The 22,591-nt window shown below is 43.9% G+C and overlaps 1 protein-coding gene across 8 annotated transcripts in view; it reads right to left on the reverse strand.

The window, feature by feature from the left end:
* Positions 1–22,591, reverse strand: part of DLC1 (DLC1 Rho GTPase activating protein) — a 479,646-nt gene that overhangs the window by 26,253 nt on the left and 430,802 nt on the right. For 6 of the 8 annotated variants that reach the window (XM_070500034.1, XM_070500032.1, XM_070500033.1 and 3 more), the window contains one exon: positions 882–953. In XM_070500034.1, the coding sequence (XP_070356135.1) occupies positions 882–953 (72 nt within the window). Of the gene's footprint in view, positions 1–881; positions 954–16,169; positions 16,320–16,346; positions 16,783–22,591 lie in introns of those variants that run through there. The other 2 variants (XM_014867400.3, XM_014867401.3) reach the window with 2 other exon arrangements.

Genomic DNA, 22,591 nt, shown 5'->3' on the forward strand with positions numbered 1-22,591 from the left:
ACAGAAGAGCAAACACCTGTGGCCAGATGATAAGAAGAAATGTGCATTATCATTAATGATCAGGGAAATGGAAGTCAAAATCTATAAGGTGTCATTATATACCCATTTGATTGGCAAAAATTAAAGTGTGACAATAACAAGTGTTGAGAGCATACGGATAGAGGGGATCTTTATATATTACTGGTAGGAGTGACCATTGGGACAGGCACTTTTGAAAAAAATCTGCACTGTAAAATTGAACATAGACATCATTACCCAGTAATTCTACCCCTAGGTATACCTGCAAACAAATTACTGCACATGTACCCCAAGAGTACAAGAATGCTCACAACAGTACAGTTTATAAAAGCAAAACAGAAAAAGCCGAAATGCCCACCAATCAGAGTGTGGATATGACTAAACTGTGGTATATCCACACGATGGGTTATTACACGGCAGGCAAAGCAAATGAACCATGGGGACATCGTATTGAAGAATCTTAACAATATAATAAGTGAAAAACTTAAATCCTACCAGATTACATAGAGCCTGATACCCTTTTTATAAAGGTAAAAATAACTTTATAAAAAAATATATTTTAGGAAAATACAATAAACCCATATAAAAATAAAATAAAATGATAAACAGAGATTTCAGGATGATGGTTCCTTGGGTAGCGGGCAGCATAGGGACCAAACAGGAGAGCACATGGGTGTGTTATTATCAAGGTCCTAGCTTTTGTTTTGAGTGGTGGGGGTCTTAGGTGCTTGTTACATTGTTTTTTTAAGGAAATATTTAAATAAGTAATAAAATATCTGAAAATAAATTGTAGATCAATAATGTCAAGAACCAAGGATAGGATCATGCCAATTAAAAAAAAAAAAAAGGCTTTCCCAGCTCACCTTCATAAAGCTGTGCGTACTGGGGAAAACCTGTTGCCCGGAGCCAATCGCAAGCTTCTTTGGCTTCAATTTCTAGAAGAGAATAGAAAAAAGACAAAATGTTAGTCATGTGTACCTCAGCACGCTTCTTTTTCCTCAGTGAACTCTTTTTTTGTTATATAGACAAAACATTATGGGAGGTGGGAAACAGGGATAAGCAAAAAGGAAAAAAACCCACTTAATTCAAATGGTTTAAATTTTTGTGCTTTTCAGACTTTTAAAAATGCGTATAATTTAATACATATATATATAGTGCATTATATATCCATATAATGGATAGACAAAATATCCATCTTTCCTTTAAAATAAAATGGGGTCCCAGCAGTAAGATACTCTGTGCTGCTTCTGTATTCTGGTTGCAAATGATTATGAAAATAGGGCATAATAAGAAAGTTGAAGGATTAAATCACTAATTAAGCCTGGCCTGCCTAACTTGGTCTACTTCTCATGTCAACAAAAGGCCACCAAGTACATCTGACACCTGCAATGGAATTAACCTGACCAAAGGAACAGACCTTCTGACACCCCTTGGGAGGCCCATAAAAGCCCCAGGTGCTGTGGCGATGGGTCTTTAGCTGTATCCTGCCGTAGAGGCCAGGCTGTCAGGTGACCCAGAAGGCATTAAGTCAATAAATCCCACAATCTTCGCAGGCTGAAATGCCCAATAAAGCTTCTACTTCCCCGTGGTTAACATCTTGTAGATAGTATTGATAAACAGAAAGGCCAAGAGCAACTGACACACGTGTTCGAACTCACTCATGCACATATTTACAATCCCGTTAAAACTGACTCACAGAGGAGGTCAGGGCACACTCATTAGTTTCTCTGTTTGCACAAAGAATATTCTTTCCACTCCTCTTCCCACCTTCCTCAGGCCATTAGAGTCCTTAGGTATGCAAGGCTATTCGCTCATTTATAACTGTCTACACATTGCTTAATCTATTCCAGATTCAAATCTTCATTAAGCATCTCTCCTCTGGGCCAGGTGGGAGGTGGAGAGCTCATCTTAGAAGTACACATATCTTACTTTTGTCTAGGAACTGTATGGTTTCAAAGCATTTTGTATCTATTATTTCATGAGTCCCTTGGCCTTTAAGGAAAGGTAATAAAGAATATTCAGGGGCCAGCCCGGTGGCACAGTGGTTAAGTTCGCACATTCTGCTGTGGTGGCCCAGGGTTCACCAGTTTGGATCCCGGGTGCAAACATGGCACCGCTTATCAAGCCATGCTGTGGCAGGTATCCCACATATAAAGTAGAGGAAGATGGGCATGGATGTTAGCTCAGGGTCAGCCTTCGTCAGCAAAAAGAGGAGGATTGGCAGCAGATGTTAGCTCAGGGCTAATCTTCCTCAAAAAAAAAAAAAAGAAAAAGAATATTCAAATTCATTAAAGTAAGTAGGAATGACACTGAGCCGCCAAAGAGAAAAACAACCACGACCTTCTGATGAGTTAGTTAATACCCAAACTAAACACAATTATGGCAGCAGAGTGGAAATAAGTGGCACAGAAAAATTTACTTCCATGAATCTGTCCAGTGCCGTGATGAAAGTAGCATTATTAAACAGAAGATTCAGGACTGAACTGGGGATGAAGGACAAAGTGACATAAATGTGTAAGAACCTCAAGGTGTGCACTGAATAAAAGAATATAGAGAATTGTACAATGTGAATTATCTGTACGTAAAATTTTTTTCATGTACTTATATCTATACCTTGCCTTAGAAAGGAATTAAGGAAGCTTTAAATAAAATCATAAAAAACATTTTCTAGAAAACTATACTGCAGGAAAAATACATAAAAGCTCAACATTTTATTTTAAAGCATGAGGAAATTACTTTTCTCTATCATCTCCATGGACTCTGCTCAAAGATAGAGATGAAAAGAAAAAAAGCTAAGTATTGGCTTTTAAAAAATATTTTAAATAACTTGCTGCTTCTGACACGTTGGTGGTTATTTCCACTGAACAGATTGCCAGACGATGAACAACAGAGTGTTAAAAAGTAAATGTGCTTGCTTACTTAACAAGTGGTGAGTAACCAGAAATTCTGTGTCTACCCTTTTTGGACTATATTCAGACATGACACCAGGTCAGCACACACACAAAAGCCTTCCTCATACACAATTCACTCACCAACTTTGCCACCTATTTAGAGCATGTTCCTGATTTTCTTATTAAAATGGCTTCATGCCAAGAGGCACGAAAGATGTAGGCATTATTTTTCTAAAACCCTTTGCATTTATTTATATAATACTTTACAGATTACAAAGTGTTTTCACATCTATTACTCATTTTAGATTCTGAGTGATTTCAGGAACACATACATACTTACTGCTTCTTGTCACTCTCTTACTCATTTTCCACCACCAAGAAAATGAAATGCCCACAAATGACCAAAAACTGATCTAAGAGCTGTGTCCAAATTGTTACTTTCTTTAGGGCCACTTGGTTAGAAAAAAATGATGTCAACAGGCCAAAGTTTGCTTCTTCAGCACATAATTTAATTAAAAGCTTGCAATGGCTAAAAAGCATGACTTCCAAGAACTACAGAGATCCAGGAAATTACCCCTCCTTCTCCCTACCCTAAAATAGATGAGAATTTGTCTGTTTTTTAGATATGAAACCATGGAAAATAGACAAGCGTGTATCTATTTTACATTTTAAAAAGTCCACTCATGAAAACTTAGGCTGTGTCACAATTGAGGACTCCCTATTTCTGTAGAATCAGAATAGAAAATGGTAAAACGTTGCCACTGATTTTTATAACTGGAATAGCTGCTGACCTCACTCTCACCTATTACCAACAGATGAAGAGAAAACGTTAACAATTCAACGAAAGTACTGATTTTTAAAAAAATCACTATTTTCCTTTTATTTAATATGAAATGAACCTATGTCTCCATCTAACACCCTTCCTGGTCTCACCCTCGGATCCAGGCCATTACTTTCACTCTGATCTCCTTAGTAAATCTCCAGGTCTTCAATTCTCTCCTCTCTCAGAGAATCCATTCACCAACCCTGGCTCATCAAACTTCCTAAGTTACAGTTTTGATCTTGTCTCTCTGTCACAAGCTTCACCGGAGCTCCACTACGTAGAAAAAGCAAGTTTAAACACCTCCATGTGGTTTTCAAGGCTCTCCACATGGCATCCAACCTAATTTTTCCTGTACTCCCTCTATATTCCAGCCAAAGTAAACTTGGCATTCATCTCCCCACACATCGCCGTGACTTCCCTGGCCTGAAATGCTCTCCCGTCTTCTCAATGTCAAATTTCACTCACCCTTCAAGGCCTCCCCCAAATGCTGCCTCCTCTATGCAGCCTTCCAGATACCTCCCAACAATTCTCTCAATGGCTCACTTTTATTGAGTGTGTACCATGTGCAAGGCCCGAAGTCTAAGCACTTAATGCATATGAATTCATTTACTGCTCATATTGATCCTGAAACGGGGATTACTAATATCATCCCCAAGATATATAGACGAGGAAACAAGCAGAGAAATAACCACTTTTCCTTAAAAATAAGCATTCTTCACATTCAAAAGCCATGTGGGAGAGGGAAACAAGACTCACAGAAATGAGCAAGGCAGGTTCTTCCCTTAAAAGATAAATAACAATGAACAATATTTAAAATATTAAAGAAAACCATCTACATGTTGCATTACTTCATTCATTTTAACTCCTCTCTGCCCGTTTTTGGGGGCCTCTAATCAGCTCTAAGGGTACGACTTCTCCTTCAGTGTGTCTCCGTGGTGGCATGAAAACTATGAGGATGATTTTTTAAAAACGTGCCCCACCGGGCAAAAATGCCATCAGAAACTAAAAATACAACGGAAATATAATGAAACTGTCATACCTGGGTTTTCTCTAAGCAAACAACAGACAGATGCGTTAAGGAGGAAACAGGAAATTTTTACTGGAAACAGCGTTAGTGGTTAGTTGCATCAGATGATGAACGGGGTCCAGAAGCCCCTTTTGTGTATGGCTGGAAACCATTAGGCCGCATTGGCACATTTCCTGGCATGAGGGGCTGACCCCATCTTCCCTTTACCCCTCAACAGTAGGTCAAACAGAAATTCCCCACCCCTGTCATCATTCTGTTGAACTTGCTGATCTTAGCCGGTTGAGCAACAGCAACTGGTAGAAGCAGGATGTGATCATTTCCATCTTCTGTGCCTCTGTCTTTACAGTGGGAACTCTCAGCCTCCTTTAACATGATACCAAAATCAGGATTCAAGGCAAATGCCGCATGTAATTCCTCTCCTAAATAAAATTCTAAGCAATTGGAGGAATGTAAGAAAATTCAAACACTTTCCAGATTCCTTGGATTCTCCCAAATCTGATAGACTGGTGGGCAAAGGTTCATAGAAAAGTTGATGTTTCACAGCCTGGGAGAAGCATGTGAGCTGTGGGAGGCGGGCGTGCTTTCTGATGCAACACCAGATCCATTCCTCTCCCTGGTCACACAAATTCCTTCAAATGGAAGGAAGACTCTGGTTCTGGATTCTCCTGCCTCCGTCAGGGTGGCCAATTTTACAGGACTGTCATGCCGCTGGGCACCTTCAGCCCATCTTTACCTGGTGGGTGGGTTTCACAGGGCTGGCCACTGGAGCCGCAAACTATGGCCTCGAACACTCGGACCAAGGGGAGGAGACCTCAGCAGCTCTCACCCCGCATGCAGGTGGCATCACCTTGGGAAGCTTTAGAAAACCACCACCCACCAACCACCCCCAGGTATTCTGACATTCTCAGTCTAGGGAGGGCCTGGACAGCGTATTTTTTAAAAAGCTCCCTAAGTAAATTTGAGGGTAGCCAGGATCCAGAACTGCTGAGCCAGACAGCATTTGTTCATATTCCGTGTCCCAGACTCTTTCTCCGCTGGGTTATCCTAACAGCCTCCCGACTCTCTGATAAGCAAACTATGACTTGAATCCCTTTCTCTCTGCAATTAATAAAAATAAATGTTAAACACACACGACTGCCAAAGACTGGTTATCAGGCGTTACCTAGGTAAAACAAATTCCTAGATGGCCTAAGTCAGACAGCAGAATATATATATTGATATTTATTAAACGCTAATATTATCTAATCACAGCAAAGATTTTGACTAGCAACCAGTAGCTTTCCTATCTCAGGTGCCTCAAAAATTCCAGACATCTGCTGTGCATATTCTGAAAGAAAGCAGTTAGGAAGCTTCTGGAAGACAGGTCAATACTAATTCAGTTTCTAAGGCCATTTGGCTTAACAGGAGCTGACCCAAATCCACTTTCAGGTACATTGAGTAGAGTCAAACATTTAAGTGAAGCCAATCGTCCTTCATTTTCCCCTTCCTTCAATATTTATTTATTGAACATCTTCTCAGTGTGCTGCCAGGAAGCCAAATGGAAAGATAATTCACAGTTGAGTCCGTGATGTCCGAGGATCCTCTACTTAGGAATGAGTTGGTTTCCTAAGGCTATTCTAAGGTCCACGTGTTTATTAAGTCTCAAGTGACCCTGTACAGGGAGCACCAATGAGTCCCCATTTCATAGGCAAAAGCCAGAGTCCTAACAAGGCCCACACGCCCTAGATCCTTACCACGCCCCATCCGTCACCCCATCTCCCTCTGGCTGCCTGGCCCAGCCGTACGGCCTCATCATCCCACCCCATCCCCCTTCTCCCGCTTTATTTGTTCCTTCTTCTAAAACACTTACTTATTATGCTTATTTGTTTCTCCCCTCTGGTAAGCTCAAAAAGGGCCAGTTTCCCTGTCTATTTTACTCTCTAATATATTCCAGGTACCTACGACAGGGTAGGGCACACAGTAGTTGCTCAATAAATAAGTAAACCACTGATAGGATGTTTGTTCTAGTGAAGTGGTCTTAATTTCTCTGACCAGAATCCACAATAAGAAATACATTTTACATTGTAACCTGGTACAAGTATGTAGGTGTGCATGAATATGTGTACATATATATGCACACATTGATGTATACAAACACACAAGTATGTATAATCATATGTAAAACTGCAACAAGTTTCACCAAATAACACTTACAATAAGTGATGCAGTCTTCTATTCTTCTATTCTTTTTTTTTTTTTTGAGGAAGATTAGCCCTGAGCTAACATCCGCTGCCAGTCCTCCTCTTTTTTTGCTGAGGAAGACTGGCCCTGAGCTAACATCCATGCCCAACTTCCTCTACTTTATATGTGGGATGCCTGCCACAGCATGGCTTGCCAAGTGGTGCATAGGTCTGCACCCGGGATCTGAACCGGCAAACCCCAGGTGGCCAAAGCGGAGCGTTTGAACTTAACTGCTGTGCCAGGGGCTAGCCCTCCTATTCTATTCTATTTTTAAAATGCTGTTTGTTACCTACCAAAGCAACCAGTGTGAAAGGCATTATTTTCATGCATAGCTTTTTCTTAAAAAGGAAGAAGTTAACTAAGAACTTCTGTATAGTACAGAAGAGAGTGTGATGTGACATAGGAAAGACATTTATGTATTCAGAAGTGGGACCGGGGAGATGGAGGGGGCTGCTTGAGCACCCCTTTTATTTTACGCTTGGCCTTTATTTAAGGGGAGTTATGACTGCATATGTAAGACTGGATGGCGGGAGAGGAGATGCAGAGTAAAGGAGACAGAACAAGCTAAGTAGAGAGCTAGCAGGATTCACTGTAACAGAACAGAGGAAGGGAGGCAGGAAGTGGGAAGGAGGTTATCCCAATGGAGCAGATATGAGCATCTCCTTAGCCTGGTTACCCAATGAGCAACCAGCACGATCTCCTCAGATACAAAATGGCTTTGCATCTGAGTGTCCCAAACTCCTCCTAATAATCCATCACAAAAAGGAGACGAAGTATTACCTGTAACAGGTCAGAAAAACAGGTCCAGGAAAGAATCCTTGGCTTAGTTAAGTAGCCTTAAGAAAACAATCTCTCTGGATCCGTTTCCTCATCTGTAAATCCTGGGATTGCCACGGGCTTTGTAAATTCCCTGAATTTCTGTCTCTGAGATCTCTCTTATGCCCATTTCCCCTTCTCTCTAAGACAACCTGTAGAATAGGTTCCATTTCTATCGTTAATTTTCCAGATTTATCATAATTACATGGAGACATTCTTCTTCCCTCAAAAACTGGATCAATAGTAACTGCTTTGAGTTCCCCAATTTTGTAGATTTACTGAAGTTTATTGCTAAAATATCTAATTTGCTTTATAATGCATTAATTTCTTGATTTGGCCCAAGAAGGCAATGTTCATATTAGAGAGAACACAAAACCCTAAATGTTTTGGCTTTTGTGTGTCTTCAGCCCTCAAACTAAAATTAAGCTTAATAGGAAGAAAACACTTCGCCTCAGAAAATTCTGAGTTTTACTTTGCTTATTGATCTTTTATGTTTGTGGTTCAGTTATGGCAGCATCCTGACTTCTGCAGAATCAGTGAACTGGATGCTGAAATGAATCTTGGGAGCTTTTCATCTTTTCTCGTGACAAACGAGAGAGCTGGTTCAGAGTTTAGGTACTTTGCTTAAGGTTCCAGAGTTACCCTGCTCTCACTCCCAGGTTAAAGCACTTTGTACATATTTCAGTAGTGCCTACAAAGATTACCCTCACCTTTATTTTTATTTTTTATTTATTCATTTTTTTGGTGAGGAAGATTAGCCCTGAGCAACACCTATTACCAATCCTCTTCTTTTTCTGCTTGAAGAAGATTGTCCCTGAGCTAACATCTGTGCCAATCTTCCTCTATTTTGTATGTGGGACACCACCACAGCGTGGTTGATGTGTGGCGTAGGTCTGTGCCCGGGATCTGAACCCTCGAACCCAGACTGCCAAAGCCGAGCATGCCAAACTTAACCACCACACCACCGGGCTGGCCCCCACCCTCACTTTTAATTCATCTGACTGTTTTTCAGTATGAGTAAGAACTGGAAGTTTTGGGAGTGTTCTAAGGTTTTTTTTTTCCTCCTGCTTGAGGTTTAAAGGCCACTACGTTGCTTTCTAGTAAAGCACATTCCTAGAAATAATATAAAGGGGGAGAAAAAAAGGACCCATTTCCCCAATGATGTGATGACAGCTTAATAAATGGTTTTGCCTTGAAAAAGAAGGAAAGTCTGGGAGACACACCCAGCCAGCCTATACCTGGGATTACGCCCTTGAAGTGACACTCCAGCGGTGCAGAAATGAAATCAACTGAAATCCCCTTTGGGGATCATTGAGTTCAAGTGTTTGCAAAATACAGTTTTTCACACAAACCAGGAAAAGGCAAGTCCCTCACATCAAAAAATATGTGCCCTTCCCTTGCAAAGGCAAACAGCTCTGTAATGATCTGATCCCACGCATGACGTGGTTCTATCAGGCACTCCAGACGTGAGCTGATTCAGTTATTTCCAGGAACAGAAATTATCTACCAACTCATCAAAAAATGGCACTTAGTACCCAGCACAAACAAGTCAAACTCCAGGAAAAGAAACTAGTACGGAAATGGATACGGAATCATCATATCTTTTGATTTCATTTCAATCGGAGGTGGGATAAAAAAACCTTTGGTTTACCAACACACACACACATTTCTAGTATTCTATATCAAATATTTCTGCATTTCAAACCATGCACTGCTGAGAAAAATGATTTGAAATAGAACTTAAAATACTGAGCCCTTCAAAGATGATAATTGCATAGATTAAGAAAACAATTTCAAGAAAGGAAATCATCCAAATAACACACTTTTAAGGGCCCTTATTTTTCTGAGCCTCATTTTTTTCCCCTTTTTTGTTTGAGGAAGATTAGCCCTGAGCTAACGTCTGCCACCAAACCTCCTCTTTTTCTTTTGCTGAGGAAGACTGGCCATGAGCTAACATCTGTGCCCATCTTCCTTTACTTTATATGTGGCACGCCTGCCACAGCATGGCTTGACAAGCAGTGTGTAGGTCCACACCCAGGATGTGGGCCGGCAAAACCAGGCCCCCCAAGTGGAATCCGTGAACTTAACTGCTGCGCCCCTGGACTGGCCCCTCTGAGCCTCATTTTTTCATAAAGTGAAGCAGATGGTTTAAGATTATAAAACCCATTTCCCATTAAATTTATTATTCAAGGCAAAAATACCTGGTTACAAACCTAAGGTAACACTCACTACCATCTCCATCCTTAAAAGCTGGCAGGCACATCAATTCTTTCTTTTACATGTGTTGGCAAAGCTCATTCTATGTCTGTCTTTGGCTTCTGCCCTAAGTTCTGCAGTGCTATAGCTCAGGAAACATAAAACACTGTGCAAAGCATACTGCTACAAAAAACCTTAAATTAGAAACAAAGGGAATAGTGAGGGATTCTAGAGAAACTGTTGGCCCATATTTTACTCCATTCTGACTCAAATGAAACATCAAGTCGCCTTATCGAAGACCAATGAGAATAAAAACAATGCAGACACTGGTTAGTAGAAGCTGCCTCTAGCCATTCCTATGTCTAACCTCAAGAAGGAAACATGATTCAATTGGATTTTCTCAGTTTGGGGTCCAAAAATAGAAAAAATAAAGATTACTATCTTCCAGGGGAGTTAAAAAATTATTTTCATCAAAATTGCTTGTGACACCCGGCCCCCCTAAACACACACAAGCTAATTGTCCAAATCTGATTCAGGTACATCGATTTAGTTTAGGAACATGTCTGGCTTTATAACTGATCCATTTTTCCTACAAACACATGGAGATCCTCATTTTATTGCCATCCCCATTTAGTTCACACATGTGGGCGGGAAGGGTCTGAAGCTCCACTCAACTCACACGTGACCTTGGACTAACCACTGAACTTCCAGGCACCTCAGCTGCCCCTCTGTGGGAAGAGGCACTGTTTTTCCAGGCTGCTTTGCAAAGTTCTGGAACTTCCCATGCAATGACTTTTACAAACGCACAAACACGATACAAGATCCCTTTTTTTGTGCTATACCTTCTGTAAAAGGAAGTTGTGCAGAGATTGTCCCTTATGGGTTTATGGTTTCTGCAGGCTGCGGGGGGGGGGGGGGGGGGGGGTTAAGATGATTTCAGAACTTTGGCATCTTCTATCGACTTTGTCACCCAAGTGTGACAAACGGCACGGGCAGGGCTGTAGTGCTGCCCTAGGCACAGGCCACAGGCCACTTCACCTCCAAAATCCCTTCCTCTATGGCTTCCTACGTGCTGCAGCCTGGGAAATGCTACAGCCTCAGGGTGTGGAAAACTTTTGTCCCCCAGACATCCTCTCGAGACTCCTGCAAGAAGGAAGGCGCCTTTCTGACAAGTTGCAGGAAGCAGCCTCCGGTCCCCTCGGCAGGACACTCCAAGGTGGGGCAGGGAAGAGAACAAAATGTGGATGGGAGGTGTCAAAGGCATCTGAGGACTCCGGCTTCACTGACCTCAGCCTTCGGTCAGCTTTTGAATTTTCTCCTGGGGACAGGAGAGGGTAAGACATGAAAAGGCACCAAGTGGAGGTATGTGTGAATGGAAAACGAGCGTACTTTCCACTAGGAAACTCAGTCTAGCAGCGGAGTAAAGAACAACACTAAAGGATTAAGAGAACTTGATTCCCACGGTGCTTTGGCTGGACTTTCCAAAGGTGTAACATTTTACTTTTTGGTGCCCAAGAACATTATTTCCTGACAGGCAGGCATTTTCAAGAGGCCATTCAAATGCTCGCAGTGACATCTGGGAGTAAATTTTCCCCTAGAAATATTATTTTAAAACACTTTCACTGAAGAAAGTATTATTCAGTGGTCAATAGAGGCTAGAAAATGGTATCCTGGACCCCTTCTCTAAAAAAATGACAGAGGCTCAAGTCTCCATTCAGTAGGTCCCAGAGAAGGGATGCAGAAAACACTCATTGATCAATCGTGGACCCTAACGTTATAGCCCCCTACTTAGGAGCACAAGCCCCGGAGGAACCCGCAAAGTAACTGCAAGACCAGAGATGGCCCCTAAATTCTGTTGCCTAAATCGAGGCAACTCCTGCCAAATAGAGCTCCATAAGTTGGACTCTACAGCCCCGGACCCCTGGTTGAAATTCTGGCTCTGCCACGTCCAGTGCTCTTAGGTAAGGCATTCAAATGCCCCCAGCCTCAGATCCCTCATCTGTAGAATGGGAAGAAGTGTATCTATTTTGGGGCATTGCCATGAAGATTAAATGTGAGAAGGAAAAGCAAACTGTGATCAATTTTAGCTTCTATAATATTATGACTCTCCCGTTGCTTGTGAGAGATGTTAAAAATATACAGGGTAAATATGCAGGGCTTTCTTCCTGTCCACCATTAATTAAGATGGAAAGGAGGGAAGAGCTGGTGAAAAAAATGTGAAGACAGAGCAGACCTAATTAAAGAACCCCCAGCAGGACCACTCCTTGCTCCTTATCACTGATCATGATAATCCTTAACAATAACAGAGGGGCTCACAAGGAAAAGTGCAGGCAGACAGGAAGAGCCCTTCTCAGCTGGGAATCTTCCCCCTTTTACATTAATTAGATTTCTGACTAATTGGAAGTTGAAAGCAAACACCACTGACTGCACACATACCAGCCACTCATTCCTACAAAACTTATTTTAGCCCCACAGCACTGTCCTTCTTGAAAGAGGGATTTACCCTCAAGTCTCCGAATTCTTCCATCAGCAATGGATGGCCACAGAATCAGATATAAAGACCATCATGAAAGTCTGCTCCAGAAAAGTCTTTTCCTCCTCATTTCACAGCCATGGAAAGAGGAACCTGGGGCTGCGCTTTTTATGACCGTGTTTGGAAATTTACACTTTACGGTTGGGCATTAGTTGACCTTGACCACCACAGGTGGGAAAATTTTTTATGTCGTGAATGCTGTAACCCCACAACTCAAAAGTCAGTATCTAAGGGGTACATCCTGCTAAAATGAGCACTCTGAGAAACTCAGAGGAAAGACTAAGTTTAGAAATTAAATTCCCTCTTCCCCACTGGATCCCAACTCATATAACTCTAATCAGTGGACTCCGCAAACATTAAAAACGAAAACCCCCTTTCTCTCCCAGGTCTGCTTTATAATTTCAAGAACCGGCTTGACATGACGTGAGCCTCGATGCCAGTTACACCGTGGGGCCAGGTTTTGCTATAATGTTCTAAAGCACGGAGAATTCGGTCTTGAGTGATTTGGCAATATCCAGAGAGGAAGGGGAAACATCTGAAGTTATTTTTATTTTTGCAAGTCTTCTGGCTGCACAGGGTGAATGCTAGGGTGGGTCAAGTATTGTCTAGAGCCCTTCAGGGTCTTTCTTTTTCTTTTTTTTTCACCGCCTCATTTCCGTCTTCCTGTTGCTAGGAAGGAGAGCTAAGCATGAGAAACTCGTGTTTACAATACTGGACCATCCTGTCCAGCACCAGCCTCTCTTCAAAGAGTACAACTTACTTCACCCACTGTACTTGGGACGCCTCCATTCTTCTGGACTAAAATCACCCTCCCCGGAATATTTTCAAATCGCATATTTACTCGCCTAAGTCATAAAAATACCACTCTCATTTGAACATTGCATCATGGCTTAAAATCTCCATGGAGACACCAAGGGAAACCCAAGTACTTATTTTTGTATTTGAAGCCACCTCCTGGAACCCCAGCAAACTTCTGACTGGAAGACACCCCCATATCCCCTTTAAGCCCTACACTGGTTCTGCAAACAAGAATTTAAGGACTATGCACATTTTTTCTCACTTCATAGTAATAACTTTAATCATAACATGTCTATTAATCTGGTATATTATCCAGCAGCACCCAAACAACCCTTTTTCATGTTAAAATGCCCTTAAACTTTGCTCCATCTTTGCTCTTTGAATTACAGCATAAAACAACAACAAAATAATAAACAAACAAAAAAAAAGGCATTAGCTCAAAGGGCATCAGCCTCTGACCTTCCCTCCAGAACTATAGGAAAATCCTTAATTAGTCCAGTCTATTAAAACTCCACTGCCTTCAATTAGCCAGTTAATTGCTTAGCTGATCAACCTTTTCACTCTTTAAGGAGTAAAGTGATGTTGCTCACAAGATGTACAACTTGAAACTTAAGACACATGGAAGTCACTAAAACCACTTTTCTCCTCCACTCTAGGGAAAGACTTAAGTTGGAAGCTCCTTATTCTGATGCTGTGGAGTGGGGAAACCAAGTCAGGGCCCCTTCACGAACTTCCAGCCAGTTGGGTACAGGGTATCACTCAGGTTGAATTAAAATAAAATCTGTTTTTGTCAAAAGCAAACTTTTAAAAACAGCTGGGAGAGAAAGTCAGTCTGCTCTGCTTCATTTTAAACTCTGAACAGTAGTGCTAATGAAAAAAATATGCACCCAGGATTGGGCCACACCGTAAATCAGGCATGCCACAATAAAAGTTAATATGCACAATCGCCAACATTTTCTCAGAAAACGTCTCGAAATAACTTCTGAACGCCCATCTGCTAACTATTTGACACTCATTCCCCAGGACTTTAGTTCTTCTTTAGGGGGGCTGTTGACTTACAGGGCACCCCTCCAACCATCTGCTGTAGTCTGCAAGCCAAGATGGCACTGGGTGCCTCCATTAATTCCACACTTATGGTCTGCAAATTATCTCTGCAGAGGACCAGCCTGCAGTCCAGATGGATGCTGAATTAGCCGACCTCTTGGAGCTGCTGATAGATTTACATTCAGAGTTCTGCGGGGCTATTCTTTTCCCTCAACCCTTCAGCAAATAGAGTTTTGAAAAAAATGTAATTTGAGACTCAGTATTCTGCCTTCTCCAGAGCTGTGATTTTTTTCTCTCCAAATGCATCATACATGCCACCCTCAAGAATCTTTCTGTAACGGCTGGCTATGCCTACCTAGACTGCATTTCTCAGCTCACCAACAGTGGCTGAAGCAGCCTCTGAATCCTGAGAATGAACCTATTTGCCAACCATGTTGGGTGTAAAAAGACTTAAGGCCAGCGTCAGGCAAGGTCTTCCTCTCCACAGTGGAGAGTAGTGACTATACGCAAGGGTTTCTTTCTACAGTAATTAGCATAAATCGCGTATTTGTTGAACATCTGTACGAGACACTGTGCTAAGCACTTGTATTAGCTTCTTTGATCCTCACAACCTCCCCGCACGGTAAATAGTTATTTCCTCCACGCTGCAGACGAAGAAGGTACAGACAGGTCATGTCACTTCCCAGATCTGCCCAGCTAGCAGGCTGCAGACCCAGGCTGCAGACCCAGGACGCCGACCCCGCCAGCCTCACCCCGACTCTGCTTGAAATAGGGGCTGCGCGCTGGAAAGACGCGCGGAGCCTCGGTGAATTACACGTGGCAGGGTGGGCTTGCTGCGGCCAGGGGTGTAACTCCTTCCGAAGGATCAAAGGCTTGGCCTGTGACGTTGGAGGTGGGGACAGGGGCACAGAAGTGGAGCAGGGTTCCAAAAGGCCGTCCCCTCGCTATGAAAAAAGTCGAGTCGGGAGCGTGCTCCCTTCCTTTCGCGGGCCCAGGGACTCGCTCCGCGCGGGCGCCACCTCTCGAGCCAAGGGCGTGGGCATCTCCATGGGGCACTTTAGGAAACCCGATTCAAAGCCCCAGCACGTGAAGAAACACAGCAGCCCTTCTAGCAGGCAGCCCTAGCATGCAAGCCACGGGTTTGCTTCAATACTCTCCAGGGGCCGGCAGCCACCAAACCCAGACTTTCCTGGCTAGGTCTGAGTTATTTTCCAGTGTTTAAAATACTTGAACAAAAACGGTTTGAAATTAAAGCAATTTTTTGATGAATCTAACTTCAGCAGTTTTTAAAAAAAACATTTCCAAGTGCCACTACGATCTCAATGTCCCTAAATAATAAACTCTCAGGGAATCAAAGCTCCTTTTGGACTTATATCGGAGAAGGACAGCAAGTACCGAGCCCGGAACGGTCTCCGAAGAAAAGATACGTAAAAAGGTGGTCGCGCCGCGCCCCTCTGAGCCAGAGGCCACCGCCTGGGGTTTAGAATAAGAATAGCAGGGCCGCCGGCCCAGCTGGGCTGGAAGCCTCCTGGACGTGTGCCCCCAACTCACCCTTAGGCCCCCCGCCCGGCCCTGCACCCCCTGCCAGGCCCTGCGCCCCGCGCCTGGCCCTGCGCCCCCCAGCCCGATCGGGAAATTAACGTGGGCTTCACTTCATCAGTCGCGGTCGGCCCCCCTGAGCCCTACCCGGAGCCCACGGGGCGCGCCAGCTCGCGGCCCCCAGGCAAGAACTAGCCAGGAGTCATTACCCGAGATTAAGACTTCCCTCCCCAAATTAGGACCCTTGTTTTCCCCACACTCCACCTCCTCCACTCCAAGAAACTCGGGCGACTCGGTCCCGAGCCTCCTCGGAAAGCGTTTCAAAAGCACAGAACGTCAGGCATCGACTTGACAAGGCGGGGTGACATTTCCTCCGCGGCGAGTCCCCTCCGCAGCTGGCTCCCGCGGCCGGCCCGACGGCAAGGCACAAGTCTAGCTTACGTGTTAGGATCATGGTGTCCGGCTTCTTTCTGCACATCAAATGCGGCGGGGGGCGGCAGGCGCGCAGTGGGGAAGTCGAGGCAGCCCGAGGCAGCTCGGCTCCTGCGCCTAGACACGCGGCGGCACCTGAGACGCGCGCTCCGGCGGTCCTCAGCGCATCCTGGCTCGCCGCTCCGTGCCCCTCGCCACGGCCCCAGAAAGAACACAGGGTTTTCCAGAGGTAGAAAAGGGAGAGCGCTCAGGGAGAGAGGTGAGAAGCCCGGGAGCAGCTGCTCCTGCTGCGGGGACATTCGGCCATGGCCAGGATAGGAGCGACGCGCCCTCGCACCGGCGGCTGCAGCGCACTGCCTCCCGCGTCCCCGGTCGGTCGCGCCCTCCCGCAGCGCCCGCCCCTAAGGGGAGGGACGAGCCCGGGCAGCATTGCCTCCCCGCCTCTGCCTTGGGTCGCCGGCCTCAGCCTCCCGCCGTCCTCAGCCCCGCCCGCTCTCCCGGCCTCGCCCCGCCCCTCGCCCTGGCCCCGCCCCTCGCCTCCGCCCCGCGGCTAGACGCGCCCACCGCAGCCTCAGGCCGTCCTCTGGCCCCGCCCCCAGCCCCGCCCCAGCCTCCTCCGCCCGGGGCTGGAATGTTTCGCTCTGGCCTCCACGTCTGCAGCGGGAAGCGCCTAAAAGTCTCCAACCTTTGGCCTCGGGGGCATAAGGCAAAGGCTGTGCCCACGAGGTGTCTACTTGCCCGGGAGGTCTCGGCTAGACGCTGGGACACCGTGCACTTTCCCTCTTGTTCTTGGTAGCTTTACGCGCTATTTTTTCACCTCTGCGATTCTGCCTCTCATCCTGGTGGGAACCTCATAAATTCGCGGGAGGAGAGGGGAAGAGAGGAGGTGAGGATGAACAGTTTTTCCTGATATGTAAAATGGGAAGAAGAGTACCCGTCCTTTGGACATTCATTATTCATTGCTAAAGCCCGCGGGGGGGCAGAACGAATGTCGGTAATTAACACTGCTGGAGAGAGACACTGAGTTTTTACTCAGCACGTGTTGAATCTACTGTTTGCATACTCACAGCCAGTCTTTTTCTCACCGTGGCCCTTGGGCCACAAACTAATAACAGCTCCTGAACTGTGATGGGCCCGCTCCAGACTGCAGAGTTAGACTCTCTGATGGCGAGAATCTGCATTTTTACAAGCCCTCAAGTGATTCTGATGCACTGAAATTTGATGACCCCTGATATAATAGGAAACTTCATTTTTAAAGATCACAATTGAATACACTCTCAGTAAGATTTTAAACATCCCGACCGACCGGGTTCCATGCAAGTTTGCTTTGGGGCTAATCGATGCTTTCTCTCTGTTAGCTCTGGGCAAAAAAAACTACTAACCTAAACCCATTCATTCAACAAATATAAGGATAGCATTTACTGTGGGCCAAACACTGTTGTAGTCTCCGGGGATGGAGTAGCGAGCGGAAAGACAAAACATCTCTTCCCTCCTGGAGTTTCCCTCCTAGTGGGAAGGACGCACAATAAACGAAATAAATAAGTGAAATATATATAGTGTCTTAGATGGAGATATATAAAGCAGGGGAGTGAAGAGGAGAGCTGGAGGCAGAGTCTGTTTTTAAATAGGGTTAAATGCAAATGGGAGAATTTAGTCTCTCTTAATTATGGTTTAAGATGTATGGATTTCATAGCCATGTCTTTTTTTGTTTTTTTGCTGAGACAGATTTGCCCTGAGCTAACATCCATGCCAGTCTTCCTCTCTTTTTTAGTATGTGGGCTGCCAGCACAGCATGGCTGCTAACAGAGCTGTGTAGGTCTGAGCCCAGGAACCAAAGCGGGCCACCCAAGGGGAGCGTGAAGTACTTAAGCGCTTAGACCACCCGTGCTGGCCCATAGCCATGTCTTAACTTACAGACACAAGACTCTTTTTCATCCCAGTTTTTCAAAAACAAAATAAAAATGCTAACTCCACGGCTGACTCCCTAACTTACCCAAACCAGAATTCAGCTCTGCAGAGTGGCATCTCAGGAGGGCATGGGACTCCTCTATTTAGATATTCCAGGGCTTTTCCCTACTTCTAAGTGCCTGGGACACAAAGGTGACCAAGGACAGGTCTGCCTCTGCCTGCTCAGAGTTTACAGTCTGGTGGGGTAGCACCAAGGGGCTTATGAAGAAGAGGTCCTGGGAGGGCCAGGAAGTGGGGACCTGACCTGGCCTGAGATGACAAGAAGAGGGAGCTGCCCTCTGAAGTCTGGATGCTCCGGGGACTGTCACAACACCTGCAATTGTCAGCAAAGGGGAGTGTGCTTCAAGGGGAGGCTGGAAAAGTAAGGGCAAGAACTTTCCATTCCCTGTATGACTGTGTTAAGGACCGTTTCACCCTAAACATGATAAACAGTGGGAAGCCTTTTTACTGGATGAAGGCATCCCATGATCAGATTTGCAGTTTGAAAAGACCACCGAGGCTGCAGTGTGTCCTTCAAACTTAGAAAATAGCAATACACCTCCGAAACATACTAATTTCCTTTATTTATTCAAAATCCAGACCTTAAAAATATAGGGGCCAGCTCAGTGGTGTAGTGGTGAAGTTTGTACATTCTGCTTCAGCGGCCTAGGATTTGCCAGTTCCAATCCTGGGCGTGGACCTAGCGCTGCTCATCAAACCATCCTGAGGTGGCAACCCACATAGAAGAACTAGAAGGACTTACAACTAGGATATACAACTATGTACTGGGACTTTGGGGAGGGAAAAAAAAAAAAGAGGAAGATTGGCAACAGATGTTAGCCCAGGGCCAATCTTCCTCACAAAAAAAAAAAAAAAAAAGATGTTCTAAGCATCTCCTCCAAAGCATATCAATTCTCAGATGAGTTCTTAATGTTTACTAGTAACCAGATGAAGTTATACTTTAATTTAATTAGGTTTCTAGGAGTCTGTGCAATCCCAATATACCTACCCCACTAAGTAAGCATCTTTCCAGAATAAAACATGCTAATTTTTTTGTCTCCTCTTGTTTAAGCCCCATTCCTTTCTCTTTGATTGTTGATGTTATCTTCTCTGGATCTTCTCTAATTTCATTACATCTCTCAGGAGGTTTGTGTTCTGTGGCTTGTTCATCATCTAATAATATTAATACCCCCAAAAACATTTCCCTTGGTGATGTGTCGGTTTGCATTTGGCCTTCCCTGAATCTCATCATCTTCCATTCTTTGATTTATTGACACAGCCTGTGTCTTGGGCCCAAGCTCAATTTTCATAGTTTTAATTCTTACTCCTGTTAGAAATGGACACGCTACATTTTGAAGGCTGCCGCACTTGCAGAATCGTGGTTGAAAGGAAGACTTTTGGAGCAGGCCACTTCCTAGCTGTATGTTGAACACACGATTTACCTTGTCAAACTTCAGTTTCTTCGGCTTCAAAAAAGGAGGCTGAAATAGTGCACACCTCCTGGGGTTTGTAGTGAGGTTTGAATAAGATAATGCACGTAAGCTTAGCACATAAGCCCTCAATAATTTTCGGCGTTATGATTGTAAATTACTAAGTAGGCACATCAAACAAAAATATGCGATTCATATTTAAATAATTATCCAGAAGACGAAAACAAAACAAGACCTTGACTTTAATCTCTGTGGATCCGAGGAGCCTTGACAAACTGAGAGAAGGAAAGAGTGGAAAAGTCATTGAGTGTCACTGAGCAGGGGTGCTTTACCAGATGAAAGAGGGTCCCCAGGACAGCTCAGGGTCCGTCCTTTCTCGTAACCTTCAACGCATCCCCCGAGGTTTCATTGGTCTGTCATGGGCAGCTGACACTACACTGGGCTCGTTAGCTGATCTGCATGAAGTGAGATTTGGGTATTGAAACACTGGACTCCAAGAGGCAGGGATTAATGTAGCCCGTTTCCCATCAGCTGTCTTAGGTCCTCTGAAACCCCATCAATACATTAGAATAAAAAACTGTCACAAATTACACCTGTTTTTTTTGCTACTGTTGTTAATTATTGGTTCTCAATGGTATATTAAAAAAAAAGAGATTTGACACAAGGACCTGTGATGTTTACTTCCTACCATGCTCTTCTCAGTTTGAGCGTCTGCTACACGGAAGTTCTTGACAGGGCTATCCACACCCTGTCGATTTGGATGTTTGCACATTCCACTGTAGTCTTACCAAGGAAAGAAAAACCACTTGGCTAACTCCTAAACAGCATGACAAGACTTAGTCACTAACAAGGCAACTCTCTGGTTGCTACATTTGAATGACTGATATTAGATATTATTGATATCATCCAAGGACATTCTTTTGCATTTTTGTACTGTGTTAAAAAAAAAAAAAAGAAGCAGAAGCTAAGTGTCTACAGGCACTCAAACATGTAATGCTGGTGAGTAAGGCAAGCCATGGCGGGATGGAGAGAACTGGGGAGCCCAGGACCCTTCCAGAGGGCAGCGCCAGCCAGGCTCCCTGGATTGTTGTCATGTGTTAACACGGCAACCCCATCGTTCTGGGTTTAAAGTTTTTCAGGGGCCCCTAGACTTCTATATTTTTATATCAAATCTCCCAATTTTTAGATGCTAGCGACTAATTAAAAAAAAACTTAAACCCATTCCAAGTAATTTCAACTTCTGGCTTCGTTTAGCCCTGGGGCAACTAGCGTAAACCTCTCTTCTAGTGATATGAGCCAAGCAATTTCTTTGGAAATTTATTTCTCTCCCACAGGAACCAAAGCCTCCTGTCCTTGGAAAATGTCGCAATAAAATTTGTGTTCAATGGAGCATTGTGAAATTAGTGTGGCAAATAATTTTCATTTGAAATGCTCAAAGGAAATAGGACAAATGATAGACGGATTTGAAAATCATTTTTAAACAGTCTATTCAATTGAGAGAAATAATTCAATTTGAATTTAATGGTTGTCCTTAAAACATTCATTTCTGTTTAAACTTCAGTGACCCACATCTGGTTTCTTCCCCCACCATCTACCCCGGGCTTCAGCCTTTTCAGTGTTTAAAATCCAAATTCTGGGGTTATAAGATGGAGAAAGAGGACAAAAAGACAGGGCTTAGGCCTCATAAATAAATAAATTCACCTCCTTTTAATTTTACCTCCAGGAGCTCTCTTGTTCAGCCAGACTGTTTTGACCACATCTTTTGAACAATTTAAGTTTAAAATATGCAGAACGTCAACTTTGTCTATCGGTGATATTTTTAGTTAAGGGGGGAACCCTTTGTTCCTGTGTAAATGTGATATAAATTCACTTTTTGGATAATCATTTAAGCCCCAAATATGAACCCGCCTGGCATAGTACTTTTTAAAAAAAAATTTTTTTTTTTGAGGAAAATCAGCCCTGAGCTAATATCTGCTGCCAATCATCCTCTTTTTGCTGAGGAAGACTGGCCCTGAGCTAACATCCGTGCCCATCTTCCTCTACTTTATATGTGGGATGCCTGCCACACCATGGCTTGACAAGCGGTGCCGAGGTCCGCACCCGGGATCTGAACTGGCGAACCCTGGGCTGCCGAAGCAGAACGTGCGAACTTAACTGCTGCGCCACCAGGCCAGCCCCAGACACAGTACTTTTATCATTCAACAAAGATTTACTAAACCCTAGAGAAGGCAGTGTGCTGGTGAAACAAAAATAAACATGAATACATAAGTCCTGGGGATGTGATGTACAGAGTGGAGACTATAGTTTTTTTGTTTTTTGTTAAAGATTGGCACCTGAGCTAACATCTGTTGCCAACCTTCTTTTTTTTTCTTTTTCTTCTTCTTCTTCTCCCCAAAGGCCCCAGTAAACAGCTGTATATTCTAGCTGTGAGTGCCTCTGGCTGTGCTATGTGGGACGCCGCCTCAGCATGGCTTGATGAGTGATACCCACCCACACCCAGGATCCGAATGAGTGAAACCCTGGGCCGCCAAAGCAGAGCATGTGAACTTAACCACTCGGCCACGGGGCCGGCCCTGTGATTATAGTTAATAATACTGTACTCTATATTTGAAACTTGCTGAGGGAGTGGATCTTAAAAGTTCTCACCACAGAAAAAACAAGGGTAACTATGTGTGATGATAGATATTAACTAGACTTACCATGGTGATCATTTTATACTATACACATATATTGAATCATGACATTTTATACCTGAAACTAACATAGTTATATGTCAATTATATCTCAATAAAAAATACTTTAGAAAATGACAAAAAAAAGAAGAAATGAACATGGAGAAAGGGCTTGGAGGAGAAAGCTCTTTTGGTGGAAGAGAGA

Source organism: Equus asinus, chromosome 27 (genome assembly GCF_041296235.1).
Source record: "Equus asinus isolate D_3611 breed Donkey chromosome 27, EquAss-T2T_v2, whole genome shotgun sequence".
NCBI classification, from domain to species: Eukaryota; Metazoa; Chordata; class Mammalia; order Perissodactyla; family Equidae; genus Equus; species Equus asinus.